We start from the raw sequence: 19,571 nt of genomic DNA, 5'->3' as shown, positions 1-19,571 counted from the left end.
TTCGATGGACGACATTCGATTCAGTGCTTCCGACTTGTGTCTCTTACGATGAGGCCGGACATTCAGAAGTTGGTTCGGGTAAACAACTTTCAAATATCCCACTAAGACTACATAATTAATAATAGTAAAGTACAACTTTTTTCTAATCAAAAATTTTATCTGCTCTTATTGGTTTTTTGTTGTTTTTTTTTGTATTTTTGCGGTTGAAGTGGCCCGCGACACGCTGTCCGAAATGGACATGGCCCGCAGGCCGAAAAAGGTTGGGCATCACTGTTCTAGAAGGACCCTCGCACTTCAAGTTGACAACACTCCAGGCTGATGGCGACTCTAGTCTGTCACATGGACTCGTGTGTTTCTTGTACAAGACTCTAAAAGAAAAAATACTGCACTTTGATATTTATGAGTGTATCAGGATGCTCGAACATTGGGTAGTCATTTGAGGAGACGTGTGAGTGTGTGTGAGAGACCAAAAGAAGTTGTATTGTCACAAACCCTGCTTGCAGAGGAAATTATGGGATTAAATACCTGATTTTACTTTTTTCCAGAAACTAAATGTGATGTTGACATTTTCTGGAAGCGATCAGAGAAAGGGTTTTTGTTCCTCCCGTGAATTCTCAGGGAGTCAGGACTTAGAGGACTCTCTTATTCAAAAGGCGGTGCTGAAGATGACAGTGAGTGCGAATCTTAATCATAAATCAGTCTTCCAGGAAAGATAAAACAAGGTAGCTCAACTCATCAACAATCAACTGCTTCTGCTGTTCCACTTGCCTATAATAACCTTTTGATATCTGTCATTAACCAAACGTCCTTAAAATCTATATCCTTTTGTTTACTTGGATTTTCTTCGGGTTTTTTCCAGTAGTCTATGACATATCCCTTTGTGTTTACCTAATAACTAGTAATTAAAACAAATAACTATGTAAGTAAGGTTCCTTTACAACATCAGATATCATTGATAACCAAAACATTGAAGTCTCTGGAACTTGATAGCGGACTAACTTCCAGTCGAAGATTAACAATAATGTTACAAACCACAGTACAAATAACCTGAGCAATAATCTTCGATTCATTCTGTCTTTCTCCTTTCTGTTCCTAACCTCTTTTCTCTTTTTCTGCCTACCATTTCTTCCTGTCATCTTTTTCATTTACGTTTTTGTCGTCTTGATGATAGTTTACACTTTCTTACAGGCGCTGTGGTTCATTCTACATGATGTTGATCACAACATCTTCAGCAACAAGCGCGCCTGTGCTTTTGTGACAAATATTACCACATCATACCGACTGAAATTTTGGAAAGGACAGTCGGAGGCCGCAGGATGAGGCAAAGGAAAATGTCGGCGAGGCTGTTCTGCTTCAGGTGTGCTGTCAAGCGCACGAGTTCGACAAGAAACCATGTTTGACTTTCTCTTTGACGTAAAGTAATAACCTTGATGACTACAAGTGAGTTTTAAAACTTTGTCATTTATTTGATGTGTTATAAAAGTTGAAGGGTCCATTAGTTTTTTTTCTCCTGTTTGGTGGTTTGTCCACACGCGTTACAGTTAGAGGTGACGTCACAAACTACCTTTCTGCTTCATGATCTCGACAGAATAAGTTAATTATTAATGGGCCTTGATACTTTTGGTAACACGACTTCCTTTTGTTTGTTTGAAATTAAGGGTGCTGATGCTAAGAAAGACTAAAATACCTTTCTCCTATTTTTCTTTCAATCTAAGGGAATATTTTTTCTCAAGAAAAAGTGTGTGTTATGGACATCGGCACTGAACTACGTCTTCAAGAAGTTGGGTAACATTCATTCAGACAGGCCATCGAAAGTTTCTCAAGAAAGTTCCGGAAGCTGCTGACAGCACTATGCCCTTGCCGTCCCTAGCAATCTTGAGGATTCCATTAAATGTGAGTACCCTGCACGTGTTCAACACCATCAGCAGTGAACAGCAATGAACAGAGATGGATGGTCAGTCCAGAGGTAAAAGACCTGATTGTGCCGACACAAAGATATATTACCCACAGATACATATACCCCGTAATAAATAGTGTCTAAAATGTATCATTGTAACATCCAACAGCTCAATTGATTCAGATTTAACCCATTGCAATTAACCACGGCAGCCAGACTCAGCTTTGAACAAAGAAGTTCATCCTAAAATGTCACTGGAAGTTTGAAAACGCAGTCAAAGTAAAAGCGAAATTTCTCGATGTTTACTCTTGCATTGTTTTGCAATATCGGCAGTGCCTAAACCTTAACAGACATCAGTTTGAAAATAATGTCTTTAGATTTAATTATATTTTGACAATGAAATTATGCTAATAATAAAGTAAATATATTGCAACCGTATCCAGACCCTGTGGGAAGAACGACACACATACACTGAACATTGCAAAAGTGTTTGGATGTGAAGATGAAAGAAGTAGTCAGATGTAACACACACTGGTTTATAATTATTTGAAGTGTGTATATTTGTGGGACACCTGTTTATTTACATATATATTTTTAAATGATTAAACATTAAGCTCGTCTAAGTTCATAACACTTTCTTCTTGGATTACTGTGTGGCAGAAGAAAGACATTTGGCAAAGCTATTCTGGACCCAGTACTCAAGTAGGAGATCTTCGGAATCAACCGCATACCCGGAGTCAGAACAAGACAGCCACGGGGCTTACTGGACCCTGGGTAGAACTACAATATCATCGTGTACAAGTAATTCCAGGTGTTTAAAACGTGAGATCGAAGAATTCGCAGATGAAGATTGTCTTGGAACAGATGTAGAAGATGGTCAGGCAGGACCATCACAAGCTAACAAACCTCGCTACTGTCAGACATGGAATGGACTGTCGGTCCTGGTTGCAAACGAGGCAAAAAGATTCTTGCACATCCAGCAAGATATGCAGGGCCGAAACACGGAGGTCAGTGAACAAAGGGCTGGCAGAGACATTTGTAAAAGTGTTCCATCAAAGCTTAAAGGTACATTTACGATTTTGCAGGCAGGACGACTTGTATAAAGACATTTGAAAATTAGCCGAAAAGCCAAAAAGCGCAGAGCAATAAAAGAAGTGTTCTGCGATGATCCGCCCACAGACCAAAGCTTGCTTCTCAGCAGTCTTCAAAAGAACATGTGGATGCAGTGAGGAACCAGCAAACTCACCACCTGAACTATCTCATGAAAGTCAAGCTGAAAATCTGGCTGCCACTGAGCAGCTAACATTTCCATGGAATGAACTGTCCTGCGAGAGTCAGACCCCAGCAGCAGCGCACCTCTCCTCGAATGAAGAATGTGGTGAAGGAGAAGCGATGGGTACCATCGATGATGCAGAGGAGATCACCATTTTGATGGAACTGTGTGACCTCCTGGCTAACAGCTTTTCATCACAGGCAGACCCCAATGACCAAAGGGTCGAGGAGTGGACAACAGACACACACCATCCACAAACACTGACAGTCGCCAGTTGCCTGGAGGCAGAGGCAAGTCTGCAAGGTACTTCCTGCAAATTATTGCAAGGATTTTCTATCTATATATATATAAACGCATTCTGCAGACTGTGTTCTTTACAGAATATGTATTCTTTATATATATATATTACTAAATAATCTATTGGAGCAAATGGTTTTAGTTTGTTAACTTTGTTAAGCCAATCATTGAACATGATAAGTACACTATTGTGGTTTATACGATGGCTTTTATTAATAAAATTTTCACAATTATGCAAAGGGACGCTGGAAAAACTTGAGCAGATGAAAGAAGAGCGACTGGCCTCCTCGCCACAATACAACTCGCTGGTCCAGAACCACTTGGCCAACGCCTTTTACAACTGTCCGAGACTCCTGCCTCCAGATCATCTTGGGTTTGAAGGCAAGTTGTGTGTGTGATTCGATCCTGGAAACGATGCAGCATCTACGACTGACCCCTGATGAACCCATCCACGTAAACTTCACGTACATGCGGACGTGTGCGCGACAGCGCTTGAGGTCTGGTCTGATGGACGTTGTAAACAAAGTCAAGGATATAACAGAACAGCTGAAATCGTTGCCTGGGAGACTTCCAGATTCATTTGATGAAGAGCTGAGTAACTTGCAAACAACAATTTCGACGATAGACATAAATATGTCTACAAACGTGGCCTAGTTTTAAATCGTTTGCCAGAAAATTTATTTATATTAAAAAAAAAAAAAAACAGTTTGCAGACTAGAGCAAAAAATCAAAATAAATGTTTCATTGATTTTTAAGATTGTGTGTAAATCATTGTTTGCACGAACCTCAAATGTCGAGTTAAAATATATATGTGCAATGCGAAAAAGGTTTGAATAAATATTTAATTTAGTTTCATCAGACCTGCATGAACATTGAACCTAACATTTCAAAACAATTCAAAGTGTTTCTCGATATACATAAATAATACTCAATAAAAGGAAGAAAATATGTCTGGCTTGGTTATGTGGTGATTTTGGCACAACCACTACGGCAGCATCACTCAGAAACAAAGTCCGACGACCGGGAGATGCACCAAGCTGGCTGAACTCTCTGCTGTGACCTTTCCCCTGTAGACTGTGAAATAAATATTTTTTGTTATTGTGCAATAAATAGTGCTAGTGACAGCGTCAATGGAAAGGACTGTTTGTTAACATAGGTCACGTGAGCTCACTACAAAAGTTTACCTGCAGAAAGATGGGCTACTTCAATAATTGTTAACTGTAAAGGCGAGGATTTGATCGTAAACGGCTTGGACTTAAGAAAAACGTTGACACCAATGAAGCTCTTGTGATATCGAGTACTCTTTATGTGGCTATATATCGTGCTTGCTGGTCAGGTGAAGAGTATACGTTGTCCTCTGCACACAAGAGTTACACTCGGTGGGTAGATAAGGGAGCGAACTGTGGAATGTACCACCCGGCGTGCGATACCACCCCAGTCCTTGAGCTCGTACGCACCCTGATTAAAAGACAACTGCAATAAGTTTGTAGCTTTGACGGATTTGGTAACCAACAACAGACAGCAACACAATGATAGTAGACTTTATTAGCTGTTATCGCTCCTCTTTCCTCCACCCTCACCCATAGAAAAGACTGGAGCAGAGTTCACGGACAACGATTAATACAGAATAGATAATTAAGTCTGCCACTATTGTGTGGGAGGAAGGAGGGTCACACGCGATGCACAGTCACCTAGGTTATAATGTTACTTTGTCACGAACATTTACGGACGGACTGACATTGTCTCTCTCTCTTGACTTGTCAAATAACTGCTAAAAGTTTTACCTACATGAGTGCAGGTGAATACTACTCTGCTAAGTCCTGAGACAGACCGCGACAATCATCTACAATCATCGACAATCATCTCTAATAATACTGTAAACCTATGTTTGATGTTTAAAGTTTAAGTTAAGAAAATAAAATTAGAGCTATAACTAATTATAATTATTCCAATAATTTGTTATGGGGTGGGGAGGAAAGAGGTTCAATATTTAGTCGAGGGCGTGACAAGGGTGTAGCTCTTGCCATGGGAGTAAGTACATTCAGGGTGGAATCCACGTGTCAGGTGTTTGAATAATATTTAGATATGACTCACTAGCATTTATTGGGGGGATGTACGTCACGGGGAATATGTGAACACTCCACACCGGGGTTATGTCAGCGATAAGGAAGCGGGAAGACCCAGGCTTGTCCCCGCAATATATTATGTGACGATCATGAGGAGAAGGAAGAGCAGAATGCGAACTCAGGACGTGCCTGTGGGATTATAACTGAAATTATGTCGTTTGGCCGTTTTTATGTAAACTTACAGTCTTGTGGTATGTTTGCCTCCGATGGGCCAGCTGTCTGGAATTCTCTTCCTCTCCAAGTGAGACATGCATCGCCATTTTCAGATTGTAGACAGTTCTGTGGTGTCTTCAACTGATTGTATGTTACTTAGATAAAACAGAATTTTACGCTGATTTTCTGCTCAAAGTGTGTGCTGTGTTTTTTTGGAACTATTGCCGAGTTGTATTCTATAAGCAGTCTACAGTATTATTATCATCTGCGCTGTGTAATTATTGTCGACGTGTTGCAACAACGTGTGTTAACGCTTGATCTCAATGGATTCTCACCTCAGAGGACGCGAATCGTGTCCCAGGACACATACAGACTTTAAAACCACTCCGTAAGTATATTTATATATTTACTTAGTCAGGAAGAAAAAAAATATAGTTTTTCAGGACATGGCACACATAGCTGTGACATAGGAGTAACCATGTGTGGAGCATGCGTGGACATGAACTGGCGGCGAGGGATTTGACCCTCAGGACATTCTCGCCTCGAGGGTTTTCCCGAAAGGGTTGCCTCTGTTCATGTGTGAATCGTTCAAGGAGGAAGAAAGAAGCCTAAAATTAAAATGAGTAACCATTGACAAAGAAATCTTTATTCATTTTTATTTTTACAGCGTCTGCTACCAGTTTGTTTGTGATGTCTAGTCAGAGTATGAGTTCGCTTTGGTTGCGCTAAATCACGATAGTTACCCGAGGTGGAAGAAAATTGTATCAGATAAAATATCGGCTGGTGGTACGATTTGGGTAAATGTACTCCAACAATAAATGTGTGGTTTTAGCCTCTACCCTTGGTTAACCGATCTACCCCGCTCGGGTAGGCTTACAAGCTGGGTCAACGTGCTCCACAAATATGAGCTTAGGCCTTCTTGGGGCTGGTTGATGACCTTTGCACTTTCTACACTATGATAGCTGACTTCTCCGGGTACACTTTATTAGGGTATAGATAGACCCTGGACAGCATCCGAAATTTGAAGTCTGGTGCTTCCTTAAGCTGCTACTTGTGTACTCACATCTAAGTGCATCTGCCCGCGAGCCAGGAAGTCGGAACGTATTCGGACTACTTCTTCTTCCTGTCACCTAGCGACACTACCTACATATCTATACCGAGGGACTATTTCACTTTACACTTACCATTTGAGACCTGCATCTTAAGACTCTATTTTCAAGACCTTTCACACAGGTCAGATGATATGCTTGGAAGCCAAAACACTTTGCAGGGGAAGAGGGATACAATATCCGACTTAAGACCTCCAATGTAACCAGCCCCTGAATTCCTGTGATCAGACCTAACTGTCACTGTGGATATGATTCCACGAGTTATGTCCTCGTTGCCGCATTCCAATACTACCCGTGGATGATTTTCAATAAAAGTTGAGCAATCAGTTTCTTGTCCTGTGCATGTTTCAGAAACAAAAGCTGATGTTCGCCGTTTTCTGGATGGTATCAGAAAGGAATTTCTCTCGTCGGTAAACGTGGATGAGTCGGGCCTGATGGATGAGCTCGTGCAAACTGGAGTCCTGAACTACGACAGTGATGTGGAATCTTTACGGTGTAAATACTCTGTCAGGAAAGACAAGGCAAGGTTCGTTTATTTCACAATTTGTCGAAGGAAGGACAGACAACCGCCTTCCTACTTTATGAACTACACTTTCTGTATATGTGTGTTTGTGTATATGTACTGTGTGTGTGTGTGTGGTAGTTTATGTGTCACAATTTGCTCTCGTCGTCGTTAAGATTTTGTGTAATGTCATGCCATCAGTTGTTTTTGTTTGATGTTGTTTTATAGATGTATTCAATATTGTTTTACGAGCATATTTAGGAAGTAAATATTTTTACAATGATCTATAGTTTACTACTGAACGTGACTTCGTATTCGACACTGTTTTACAGACGACTATGGACTATTCTTTACACCATCGACCCTAACACTTTTATTGAGGAGGCCCTGCCGGCGCTTTGTAAAAAATACTTCCACGTCATTCCTCGCGAGTACTGGAAAGAACAATCCGATTGTACTCGTGTGACGTCACAAATCTCCGGGGAAGCAGCAGCAGGCGCCAGCGAGGTCACCTGTGTCAGGTGTGCTGCCAAACATCGAGTCCGAGAAAAATACGATGGCTGACTTGCTCTATGAATTTCAGTTAATCCCCTTTGATGACTACAGGTAAATCGTGGTCAGTTGTGTATGGTTTCGTTGACTTATATCTTGATATATGACATACTACGACAAAGGTGAGAATAGACTACATTCCGTTAGAATTTGATATTCAGTGTTTTACTGTTTTTTCCCTCACGTGACAGTCCCTAAATTTACTGTTCGGACACTAATTATCACTAAAAATCATAATACCAAGCACATGATATTATAGTACAGACGTGTATACTTACTTATTAGTAGACATAAAGACACTACAACCTCGTCACAGAGGTCAGGGTCTGTTCTAGAAAAGTATAAATACAAACAACTCAAAGACGCGAGCTGCAGTCAGTGTATTGTCATCACTTGTAGGTAAATAGGTGTCCAGTCACTTAATCCCCAGACACTTCATCCCCGACACTTCATCCCCAGACACTTCATCCCCAGACACTTCATCCCCGACACTCAAGAACAATTTTCATATCATATTGTTGAAGAACATTAAATTTACTAGCTTATATGAACTTTAACTAATGTTGTAGATGTTCAAATGACGTTAAAGTTAAAAGCATGATTTGAATTTGAATTTCAATTAAATTTTTCGCTGACTTCATAATTTTTATAGTTAAGGATTTAGTTTAGGGATTAAGTGTCTGGGGATGAAGTGTCTGGGGATTAAAAGTCTAGGGGATGAAGTGTCGGGGATGAAGTGTCTGGGGATTAAGTGACTGGGAACCAGGTAAATAATATGTGCCATTACTATGCCTAGAGACTTATCCGTGAATATGTTTACAGAAGACACACAGGAGAGCCGTTGGTACGAGATTGGGATTCGATCTTCAACAGTTTGGAAAACATACCTTCAGATAAGACAGAATTTTTTTCCAGAAACTTCCAGAAACTACTGAAAAGTTATTCCCTTACAGTCCCTCACAATCTTGAGGATTTAATTAAACGTGGTTTACCATGCACGTGCTCCAGGCCACCAGAAATAAACAACAGCAATGATGGGACAGAGGTAAAGAAGGAGAATTGGTGACTTACTTTCTGATGGACACGTAGACCTAAATAGACCTATATGCATATATGATAGCTCTCGTCAACTGAAAACATTAAAAAGCATTTACTTCTTTTGTTACACACATAAGAGAAACATAAATAATATTTGTTTCGCAGTTGATTGCAATCAAAGCCTAATTTTAGCATTAAACTATTAAATTATGTAATGGGATGTAAATGCTCATTAGCAGACTTAATGATCATGGCTCTCGAACATTTTATAGGCTTTGCCACAGGCAGACCTTCCAAAATCGTGTAACCTCCCTTACCTTCTACTACTTGTCTCTCCTCCCATCCTTTCGCTCGTTCATGCCATCTACAGGAAATGTGTTTGTTTCTGATGTCTGCAGACACAGAGTATCCGGGGTTATTATTCTGACCACGAGCACAGACGAGGCTCAGATGTCTCTACAGAACCGAGTCAGTATCCTGAGTCAAAGAAGATTCAGACGATTGTTGTAGTTCTCGTACCAGTACCCTCAGTAGATCCACCTTGTCATTAAACACCGTCTCTGATTTCCTGCCAGAAGACGACGAAGCCACAGGCAGCGACCATCCAGATGACCCTATAGGTCAAGCAGGACCTGCGCCTGAGAACAAAACCTGGAAGCGGCATAACAAGGGCGCCATGTCCAGTCAGAAGCATCCACTTTCGTCCATTGTAGATGAGACGAAGAAATTTTTGGACAGTCAGCAGAATGTTCACCTAGATAGTCACGTGCCAGACGTGGACACAGTGGGTGTAGACAGGGCAACGAATAAACTGAGGGCAGGTAGGAATTTTGCCCTCCACCCTGATGTCCTGTACAAGACGTTTAGACTCCGAGGTACCAGAAAGAAGACGCGTCCAGCATTGAGGGAATTTTTACAGAGGATGACAGTGCCGTCAACACAACACACCTTCCACAGCAGAATTCAAAACGAAACACTGGATGTCAGCAAAGAAGGGGACTATGTGGTGCCTGACTGTGACTATGATAGCGAAGACCCAGTTATCAATGAGGAATCGATGGGTTCCTTAACAGACAGTGAGACAGCTCTTTCAGAAAGTGACACTGAAAACTTTGGTGACATTGAAGACTCGACAGATTCTCTTTCAGACAGTGACACTAACATTAATGGCTCCACCGCAGAATCACCATACTCTCAAACAAAGACAAGGACTGAGAGTCTGGATGCCAAAAGGGATTTTATAGCCAGGCGTGATACAGAAAACCAGGGTTCCGACAGATCAGAAGATTCTGTAACTGCCAGTGTTACAGAAGATGGTAATACCAAAGAACATGTCCAATGCCTGCTGCCTGACTTCCGGCGCGAGACTCCGGCAAAAACTCCGTTAACATCTGTGGACGCCTCGACTGGAAAATATGGTGTGAAGGAAAGAATTAGCAGTTTGGGCCAGGATGTGGTGGAGGAAACAGCCATTTTGACAGAACTGTGTGACCTGGTGGCCAGCAGTTTTCCTTTAAATGGAGACCTGACTGACCATCTGCAAAAAGCCCAAACGTGGGCTGTTGACGAAGGACATACTCCAACACTGACAGTGACGAGCTGCCTGGATATGGACGCACATCTACAAGGTACTTCAATGTTTGTATCACAGAATATTTGTGTTGTGTGTGGATTGTGTAATATTCTCTACAGACTCGGTATGTCCTTTACATTACTATGTTAATGGAGTGGTCAGAGCTCCAGCAAATTTTATCTGTGGTATCTATGTGTCATCTTTGTGACACTGACAAATGTGCCACTTTGTTGGAATAGAACTCACTGATATTCACTTACATTTCTTTAATAACTAAACAAAAACCTCAACCAACGGTCTGTTCTGACATGTTAGTGACATGTTTGTTTATTCTTCACACAGACACATTCACCAGACTTGAAAAGATCAAGCATGAGCTACCATCATCCTCGTTACAGCAAGACTCAGAGGTCTTCATGGTGTGTGAATCTGTCCTGAGGTCCTGCCTCGGCCTCGTCTTGGGTTTGAAGATGTGTCTTGTGTGCGACTCGACCCTGGAGGTGATGTACAGACTGGACATTCCCTCTAAGACAGATGCCGAAGACAAATTCAAGCAAATGAGGAGCTCGGCGAGGTCGAGGATGAGGTCTCGTCTAGAGGACATTTTAAAAAACATGAAAACTGTAGCAGAGCCGTGGAAAGTTCCAGACTCATTTGTAAAAGATCTGAACCACCTTCAAGCAATGCTATCAAGCATATTGCCTCATCTAAACTAAATGATTATTAATATTTGTGAAATACTAATAAATCTCTCAATGGTGGATAATGCAATTTTGTTCTTGAATCAAAGTATCACAGAATAAACCTCTGTCATCATTCTTTAGTTTAGTGGTTCTTATTAACTGTATATACAGACATTCGGTTAACATAAAACAACTGTCAATGCTCGCGCATTCATTTGACGAAACTTTTTGTGGTGGAATGATATGATCTGAGGTGGTTCTACGGTCCTATGGGTGAATATTCGAGAATGAGTAAACATGGCCGAGAGAAAGAGAACAATTAGTTACATGGCCTGCTTCCTGTCGATGACCGAGTATGTTTATTTTGAACTTTTCACATTTGATCTTGTGAAGATGTTAGGTAGGTGTTCCCTATATCCTGATTTCAATTTTTCGAAGTCGTGTATTGTGTGTGCTCAATCAATGAATAATAAAGATAAGATTGATTGACGATGAATGATTAATTGGCAATTGATGTTCATTTATTAATGAGTGATAATAATACCTTCATATACTTTGCTGCCAGGTTGCGAGTGAGCATCTGAAAATCTATATCACATAGTTACAAGATTGATTAAACTAAATACCTTTAAAATGGAAGCATCTTTAATATTTTACCTGACAGAACAATGTTTAGCTCTCTTGTTGTTTCTTGTTCAGGCCACACAGCTGTAGCTAGGGTAATTCAAATCTTATTGACCGCAGTTTAGGAATGTAAAGGACAGGTAAACATTTCTCCAAAAAGAAAGCACTTAGAACATTGATGTGATAGCTGGGGGCGGGTGCACACCGCTGTGCTCACCTTTCGGTATAATACACGGATCTTAGCGGACTGCTTCATCACCTAGGGACCTTTATATCTTAAAGGATGCATGTGTGTGTAGAGATGCTCATAAAGTAGTGAGTCACAATCCCGGATGCTGGCTGGCTGGACTCAGACAGCGATGCCCTTTGAAATGTCAGGTCATGACCTCTCACATGCGTGCCTCATGCAAATCTACACACATGTTTGTGTACTGTGTATCTTGTATTGTTTAAGAAAGCACTCTATTGTTTTTGTAATATACACAAAGCTGAACATGTAAGTTGAACGAGTGAACGAGAGAAGACCCACTCGGCCTTAGGTGGGAAGGAAAGATCTATAAAATTTTTGATAAGAAAGCAGTTCAAAATGTATCGTTGTAGTGCTATAACGAAGACAAGAGTTAAATAGAACAATATCAGGGTAAGTGATGTATTGTGTTTATGACCTCCTTCCGCCGTCTTGACCTTTCCTGACCCCTGAAGGCAGCCACTTTTGTGGTAAAGCTGAAGAAAAAGCGGACGGACGGGATTTCAATTCACAAGCTCACGCAAATCTCGAACCAACGACATTCTGATCCACAGTCGGACCAGGATATGGAGCAAGTGCTGCCATGAGTAACACAAGACACGAAAGATTCTACAGGATACAAGCAAAACTCGTTAAAGAACTTTTCACTAAGAAAGTGCAGCCAGCGCCATGCCTTTATAAAATGTGACACACGGTCACGCTTACTGATTTCGTTTACAGTTGATATTTGTATTTTGTCAGGTGTAGAGAGAAAAACCTTTGTTGGCTAGTATTCAGGTAAACTCTTTTTTTGGCGCCTTTGGAGGGAAATCCAGGCTGTTTGGCGACTGATAGTGAAAGTGTCGAGTCATAGGGCCACGTGAAGGACTGGCGCAGTCACGCGGAACTAACGCGCAGTCACGTGACCAAGGCGGTAAAATTCAGATGTCCTTGACATTCCAAACCACCTTCCTATTGTACAAAAGTTGCATTTGAACAAATGAAGGAATAATAAGCCCAGCGAAGTAGCTGATCAGGTCCTTGTAATATTCTGCCGGTGTTGTATTATTATTTAATATTATTGAATGAGTATCGTTTTACTATTGCATCGTTGTGTCAGTACTGCGAGGCCTCATGATGGCAGACAGACCGTGTGACTGCTACATCCGTGTTACACGAGCTTGCACGATCCACTGAAGCCATTGGGATGGAGTCCGATGATAGAGGACATGGGTCAAGACACAGAACACACGCAGATTTAAAGCCACTCAGTAAGTGTAATTATTCTTTATTTCTTTCCTTCGGGACACGCAACGCAGACTTATCTGAAAGAAGATTCAATACGAGATGAATAAGTATCAATGGCTGATGTGGGAGGGATTTCTGAGAAATATGCCATTGATGGCGCGAGACACATAAAGATGTTTACGGGGTCTGTATTAACATTTTAAGGTTTTTGTTTATTGTTGTGTACAAATATATTATTAGAATTTTACGTCAGACAGCGACTTTAATGAAGAAATTCTAATTCAAATAAACGACGCAGAGGCTTGGAAGTGAAAGTAGTGGTGTTGTCATGTAGCGACAGTAGTGTTGTGGTGGTGGTAGCAGCCGTGGAAGCAGAAGATGAGATTAAAGCAGATTACTCCAGCTGGAACTGAATGAAATTGCGGATGACTGGACTAACTACTGACCATTCATATGATTGTCATTGTCGAACCTCGGTATCATGAGACTTGAGAGACAGTAACGTAGACAGTCACGTGAGGAGAGGACGTCAGTGACACACTTACATGACAACAGCTACAATGTCAGTCAGAGTGTGTCAGCTGTGTCATGACTACAACTCGTGCTCATCACTAAGATGCTCACTACCGTATTCCATCTACTCAGATCGCTTTAGGAGTAGTATTCATTGTTTATTTACCTTTTGGGTAAAGTACTCTCTCTCTCTTGTGTAGGGGCCCAGCGGGTGAAATATAAAATGTATCTTTAATAATAATTTGCGTCGGCTTCATTAATCACTGGTATGGTGGCCTCTAATAAAGGACTAGATCACATAAAGGGGTATTTAGTTATACCCAGGGAATGCATGTACGGGGAGACAGTTGTAGGAAATGTGTTTGTATGATCAGAGAAATAAAAAAAAAAACTAGATGTTAGAACTTTGTAGACGTCGAATACATATTAAAACACATGGTCACTGATAATATAGAGAATTTATCGACAAGATTCCCTCGAGATATTTTACTCGCTTCTGATTAAGAGGTCTTGATAGGGGTGGCAATGGAGAATTTGTCTTTATTCTGCCCGTGCCCAGTCTGTAGGTGTCTTGCCTAGTCCGGGTTGGTCTAGAAGCTGGGCAGAAAACTGCTTTAATCAACTGCAAATACTTTTTTCTTTAGAGGCTGTAACCTTTTTGTTATCAAAGAGAGCTAGGTGAGTAGTATTTATACCCATCAGGTGTGTGAAGCATACCATTCTTTTTCTCCAAACTTGCTATGTGGTGGGAGGGGGAGTGCAGGAGGTTTTTTTTTAAGTTGTCCTTTGACATCCTGTAAAATTTCGTTTAGAAGGCAAGATAGGAGATAGGAGAGAAAGAAGAGAAAAAGAAACTGAAATTCTGGTTTTTGCAGAAGCACGTGACAACACACTGTAAAGTTCCCCGGATGAAAGCTTGTCACGTGATCTTTGCACACGATCGAGGGATTTTACAATTCATTAATTAAAACAGCAAGAAAGCCCCGCAATGCTCAATCAAACATTTTTCCACAAATCACGATTATAAGCCACGGTTACCAAAGTAAATTATTTAATACCACGACTTGATTTATTTTATTTATTTATTCAATTTTTTGCAGAAAGTAAAGAGGACGTTAAACGTTTTCTAAATGCAATCAGAACAGACTTCCTGTCTACGGTGAACAGCAAGGAGTCGGGCCTGGAGGACATTCTTGTTCAAAATGGCGTCCTCAACTGTGACAGTGACGTCGAATCGTTACGTCACTATCCTACAAGGAAGGATGAATCGAGGTGCCTTTACTTCTCCAGACCTTTGACCTTCTTTCCCATACCCATAATGAAATGATACTATTTGTAATGAACTCGAATTTTTATAATAAGATGATGGGCGATTAAGAGTTTCCATTATCTTGTATTCATTAGAAGGTGTTCTACGACTTTCTAGGAAGACATAAAGTTCTTAATTTTGTTTTTAGAAATTTATTTGTGATTCTTTGATTTTCATGTGCTTATTGGTGATTCGCGCTTTTTCTGCAGTAGCTTAACAAAGATGGAGTATGATTTGTGTCCATCTCCACAGATGTCTTTAGTAAATTTGGTTTCGTTGTTTTATGGATGTCGTAAACGAATCTGTCCTCTCTTCTGCAGACGACTGTGGACAATTCTGTGCTCAGTTGATCACAAAATCTTCATTTCTTCGGCGCTGCCTGTGCTTTGTGACAAATACTACCACATCATACCAAACAAGTTTTGGAAGGGACAATCACAACCCAACGGCCGTGACAGCATTACGTCACAGACCCAAGGGACAGCATCAGAACATTCCAACGAAAACACCTGCATCAGGTGTGCTGCCAAACGGCGAGTTCGAGAAAAAGCCATGCTTGACTTGCTCTATGGTTGTGAATTAATGAGCTTTGATGAATACAGGCAAGTTTTTGAAACAAAATTTTATCATCTATTTTTTCTCTTACCAGTAGAAGGCTTTATAAAGTCAATCAGCTGTGTAAAGGTTTGTTTGATGTATGTAAAACTATACTTAGACATCAATACAGAATAATCTTTTTTACGCTTCATCATATAATTCTTTTGTTGATTTTCCCCATCTGACAAATTATGCCGAGTATCCCACAAATATCTCTCCATCACGTGGCCCGTCATGTGCACGCACACTAATTAAGGAAATAAATATAAGTTCAAATTAGCTTCAAAGTAGTCTTTGAATTATAGACAACGAGAAGAAATTAGAAGAAAGTGATAATAGTCCAGTCATGAGACTTTATTACAGGAGAATAAAAATTAAAGTATATAAAAATGTTTCCCAGAAATATCAGAAGGTCCGTCAGTTACAGGATGCCACCAGTGTGTGTACTTACATGAGTTTGAACATTCTGGAGAATGTAAATGTTTTAAGGGAAGAAATCTGCGTATCTAGGTCAAGTGGGTTACTTTGTTTCTGATAACTGGGGTAAAGGTCAGCAAGAAACTGTTTCCTTACAATCTGGATGAATAGCCGCCACTTCTGTTCTCAAAGTACACACCTATAAGCATCAAGATACAAACACAGAGGTTACCACATGGTGCAGATTGTTTCTAGGTCCTCTGACATTGTAAAGGCTTCAGCCAGCGAGTGACCTGGGGTCAAATAATTGTTGATTGGTGTACACACGTGACGCCATGATTTTTAATTTTTTTCTTTCATGGCGATAATAGTGAGCATGTATCTAAAGCGAAGGGTGGGTTAATTTTTGCTTCAACCGGACTTTGGGAAATAATATCTTATTAAACTTCACTTCGTCATCAGCATTCTCCCACTCAAAGAAAAAAATACACAAAAAATAGTTCTACCATCCATTGTGGCATCGTCAATGTCATTGAGCTGAATGATCTCGTATGAAATCATTTTCATACATGTTCAATGGCTTGTGATTTTGAAGATTGTTCCATCATACTATTTGTGTTATTCTGTGCTTTTTATTTAGGTTTTCTAACTATCCGCTTAGTGTACAATGTGTGATTCGGTTTCATATGAATGCATGTGTTTGTTTGTTAAAAATTATCAAAGTATGTCCCATATTTGAGAGCTGTGTTCCCAGTTAGGCTTCGTTTTAACACTAATTTTTTCTGCAGTATATACACAAGAGAGCCGTTGAAGCTGAACTGGGATTTGATCTTCACGACCGTGCATAAAATACACCCAGGCAAGGTTAAAAGATTTTGTGGAAAGTTCCAGAAGCTACTGAAAGATTACGCTCTGTCCGTCCCTGAGAATCTTGAAGACTCCATTAAAGATGGTTTCCCGTGCACGTGCTTTTCACAGCCAGAAGTGAGCAGACGTGGGGGAGAAAGGTGTCCGGTCGACAACAGGTAAAGTACGAGCTTTGTTGTAATGACTGATTTTTGGAGAGACAGGTAGATGGCTGGCTGGTTGGTTGATTGCTTTGACTGGAAAATTATTCCACTTAAATATGATTTCCCGCTATGAGGGAGAGGGAGGGGCAGAAAGCCAGAGTACTCCTCCCCTAAAAAAGAAATAATAAAAAAGAACTACCTACGACAGGCCTTGCAAACAAATGTCTCAGGCCTCACCTGATTTTTTTAAACCACCATTCTACCTGACGTCCCCTTGACAGGTAGAAAATCAGACAGATTTTTACATTAAAAGCCAATAAAAAAAACTTAATTTTTTTTTAAATCTTTGTCGCACTTTTAAGGTTTTCCTCAAGATCTCCCTAGTTCTTGTGTGAAGACACACATGAAGCTTCTGAGTACTAAAAGAGCTTTGTATTTTGCCTACACAAAAAAAATAAAATTATACGAAATTGGTAATTGCAGTGATATAGAAAGTCCTATCAGTTGATGTTAGAGCTGATGTAATTCGCGCATATCCACCATAAGATCCTCATGATTGTACGATTGTCCTTTGTGATATCATTTGTGTGCAGACGAAGACCCCTGGCGATACTATGCTGGTCACAAGTCCGGCAGACGAGGATCCGATGAGTCCACAGACACGAGTGTGTACCCCAATTCTGATGAAGAATCTGAGAGCTATTGCGGCTCGCGTACCTGTACCGTGCGGAGAACCACCTTGACATCCAGTCACTTACCTGCTGGGATGTCAGAATCCGACAAAGAGATCACCGAAGTCATCAGTGAACAGAAGCTGGACAGTGAGAATCTTGATGAAACAACAGCAAAATGTTTAACAGAAAACTGTAACCCGCCCCCAGACGACTTGTTGACATCCGACAAAACGGAAGATCGCAGACTAAAGAAGCGTCCGGCACTGAAAGAAGTCTTCAAAAGAATGGTCTTGCGCAGAAACACTAAGAAAGGAAGTCAAACTGCCAGCCAAGAATTAGAATATTCGTTTCCTGAGTGCACGTGTCGTACAGAAAATGTGGATGTTCCTGAATCTGAATTGCCAGAGAATGAGACGGAAATCCTCAGTGTTATTAAAGAATTGAAAGATTTTCTTACAGAGAGTGAGACAGAAGACCCGGATGTGACAGAAGAGCAGACGTCTCCGCCGTCGTCAGTGCCCAGCACGACTTCGACGAAAGGATCGCCAACAGCTCTTGGCCCTCGTCGGAGGAATGTGGTGTAGAGGAAACGATGGACCTGAGCATGGAAACATCCGAGGAGACCGCCATTTTGATGGAGCTGTGTGACATCGTGACCGGCAGATTTTCTTCAAGTGAAGAAATTATTGAGCACCTGAAAACATCTGAGGAGGGTGAAGTTGACTCAGGACAGCCACCAACCCTGACAGTCGCCAGACGCAAGAGTCTGCCAGGTCACTCCTGTGTAATCCTTTGAGCAGATCGCTGTTCTTTCTGATGGGTAGGATGTTTTTACAATCTCTGACATTTTACATAAGGGTCATCGACACAGGTGTTGGTGGAGATTTCATCATTAAAAAAGAGTGGGTTCGTCGAAGTGAATCTCCTGAATGAACTCTGTTGTCATGCATAGTTCTTGTCTGAACTAAATGTTTCCTCATATTTATGAGCTTACATGGTCGAGAAATGTACCATGGCATGTGCTTCATTCATTTTTTTTTAAATTTATGAGCCGTTTTGCTTATGCTTATGAGCATTATGTAGCTTTCTTGTGTCTATAATACAACTTATTGTCTCATGGCAAAATTAATGTATTTTGCTTCACGGCAAATAAAATAACTACGAAAAGGGAGTCTTCAATATTTAACATTGACACGCTCAAAAAAAATAAAAGATCATTGCCTACATTCAATCCCTATAAATCCAGTCTGTCTTTCACGCACACACGCACACACACACACAGCCTAGTCAACCGTAGGCCGTAGCAGCATTATGGACAAAGGCATGAAACTCCTCTTTGAGCTTTCAGTCACCATGGGCACACTAAGTCTAGGAAACCTATTGAATGTTGGTACTGATAATTAAATTCTATCTAATATTAATTGCCATGAATTTCGGGTAACAGACGCGTGGGTTACATGAAAAATCTTGAGTAAGTCAAAAATACTTTATTTCATTTAGGAAAATGGACGTACCGGCCAACAAATTAGTTATGCAACATTTATTTGCATGCTTACATTCTTGTGAATATTTTTACATTAAAAAACTAATTACTTGCAGGTCTCGCATGCTATGGTGTCGACCTTTCTATGAAATAAACATCATTTTCTGAAGACAAAGGCTACAGTGTATCCGTTGTCTTTTGTTCCACATTATTATGGTATTGATATGCACTAAACGTGCTAATTCTAAGCAGGATGCAGCAGCGGAT

General features: G+C 40.7%; 3 protein-coding genes and 1 long non-coding RNA gene across 5 annotated transcripts; 3 read left to right on the top strand and 1 right to left on the bottom strand.

The window, feature by feature from the left end:
* The first annotated feature begins 2,557 nt into the window (after window positions 1-2,557).
* Window positions 2,558-5,030, top strand: LOC112569575. The gene is made up of 2 exons (XM_025247390.1): window positions 2,558-3,473; window positions 3,708-5,030. Exons 1-2 carry the CDS (start codon window positions 3,062-3,064, stop codon window positions 3,863-3,865), a joined length of 570 nt encoding a protein of 189 aa, XP_025103175.1. The 5' UTR covers window positions 2,558-3,061; the 3' UTR covers window positions 3,866-5,030.
* Window positions 5,031-5,342: 312 nt separating this feature from the next.
* Window positions 5,343-11,687, top strand: LOC112569247. Of its 2 annotated transcripts, none has more exons than XM_025246984.1 (6): window positions 5,343-6,134; window positions 7,207-7,381; window positions 7,690-7,963; window positions 8,732-8,954; window positions 9,346-10,575; window positions 10,863-11,687. In XM_025246984.1, the coding sequence occupies exons 5-6, from the start codon at window positions 9,624-9,626 to the stop codon at window positions 11,234-11,236; spliced, it is 1,326 nt and encodes a 441-aa protein (XP_025102769.1). In that variant the 5' UTR covers window positions 5,343-6,134; window positions 7,207-7,381; window positions 7,690-7,963; window positions 8,732-8,954; window positions 9,346-9,623; the 3' UTR covers window positions 11,237-11,687. The 2 variants fall into 2 exon arrangements, with proteins under 2 accessions (XP_025102769.1, XP_025102770.1); XM_025246985.1 differs by lacking the exon at window positions 5,343-6,134 and adding an exon at window positions 6,747-6,979.
* Window positions 10,818-12,074, bottom strand: LOC112569248. Its single transcript, XR_003100345.1, has 2 exons — window positions 11,861-12,074; window positions 10,818-11,113 (listed from the first exon to the last, which is right to left on the bottom strand). It is a non-coding gene; the product is annotated as an uncharacterized LOC112569248 (long non-coding RNA).
* A 949-nt stretch (window positions 12,075-13,023) lies between these two features.
* LOC112568888 lies at window positions 13,024-19,033 on the top strand. Its single transcript, XM_025246400.1, has 5 exons — window positions 13,024-13,324; window positions 14,915-15,086; window positions 15,444-15,725; window positions 16,926-17,162; window positions 17,741-19,033. Exons 1-5 carry the CDS (start codon window positions 13,261-13,263, stop codon window positions 17,796-17,798), a joined length of 813 nt encoding a protein of 270 aa, XP_025102185.1. The 5' UTR covers window positions 13,024-13,260; the 3' UTR covers window positions 17,799-19,033.
* The last annotated feature ends 538 nt before the right edge of the window (window positions 19,034-19,571 follow it).

Source organism: Pomacea canaliculata, linkage group LG7 (assembly GCF_003073045.1).
Source record: "Pomacea canaliculata isolate SZHN2017 linkage group LG7, ASM307304v1, whole genome shotgun sequence".
NCBI lineage: Eukaryota > Metazoa > Mollusca > Gastropoda > Architaenioglossa > Ampullariidae > Pomacea > Pomacea canaliculata.
This window is presented reverse-complemented; position numbering and strand designations above follow the sequence as displayed.

Coding starts and splice junctions, on each gene's coding strand:
- LOC112568888 (XM_025246400.1), top strand. CDS start 13,261: ATGGAGTCCGATGATAGAGGACATGGGTCAAGACACAGAACACACGCA. Junction 13,325..14,914: donor CGCAGATTTAAAGCCACTCA/GTAAGTGTAATT, acceptor AATTTTTTGCAG/AAAGTAAAGAGGACGTTAAA. Junction 15,087..15,443: donor ACAAGGAAGGATGAATCGAG/GTGCCTTTACTT, acceptor TCTCTTCTGCAG/ACGACTGTGGACAATTCTGT.
- LOC112569575 (XM_025247390.1), top strand. CDS start 3,062: ATGATCCGCCCACAGACCAAAGCTTGCTTCTCAGCAGTCTTCAAAAGA. Junction 3,474..3,707: donor GGCAGAGGCAAGTCTGCAAG/GTACTTCCTGCA, acceptor AATTATGCAAAG/GGACGCTGGAAAAACTTGAG.
- LOC112569247 (XM_025246984.1), top strand. CDS start 9,624: ATGTCCAGTCAGAAGCATCCACTTTCGTCCATTGTAGATGAGACGAAG. Junction 10,576..10,862: donor TATGGACGCACATCTACAAG/GTACTTCAATGT, acceptor TTCTTCACACAG/ACACATTCACCAGACTTGAA.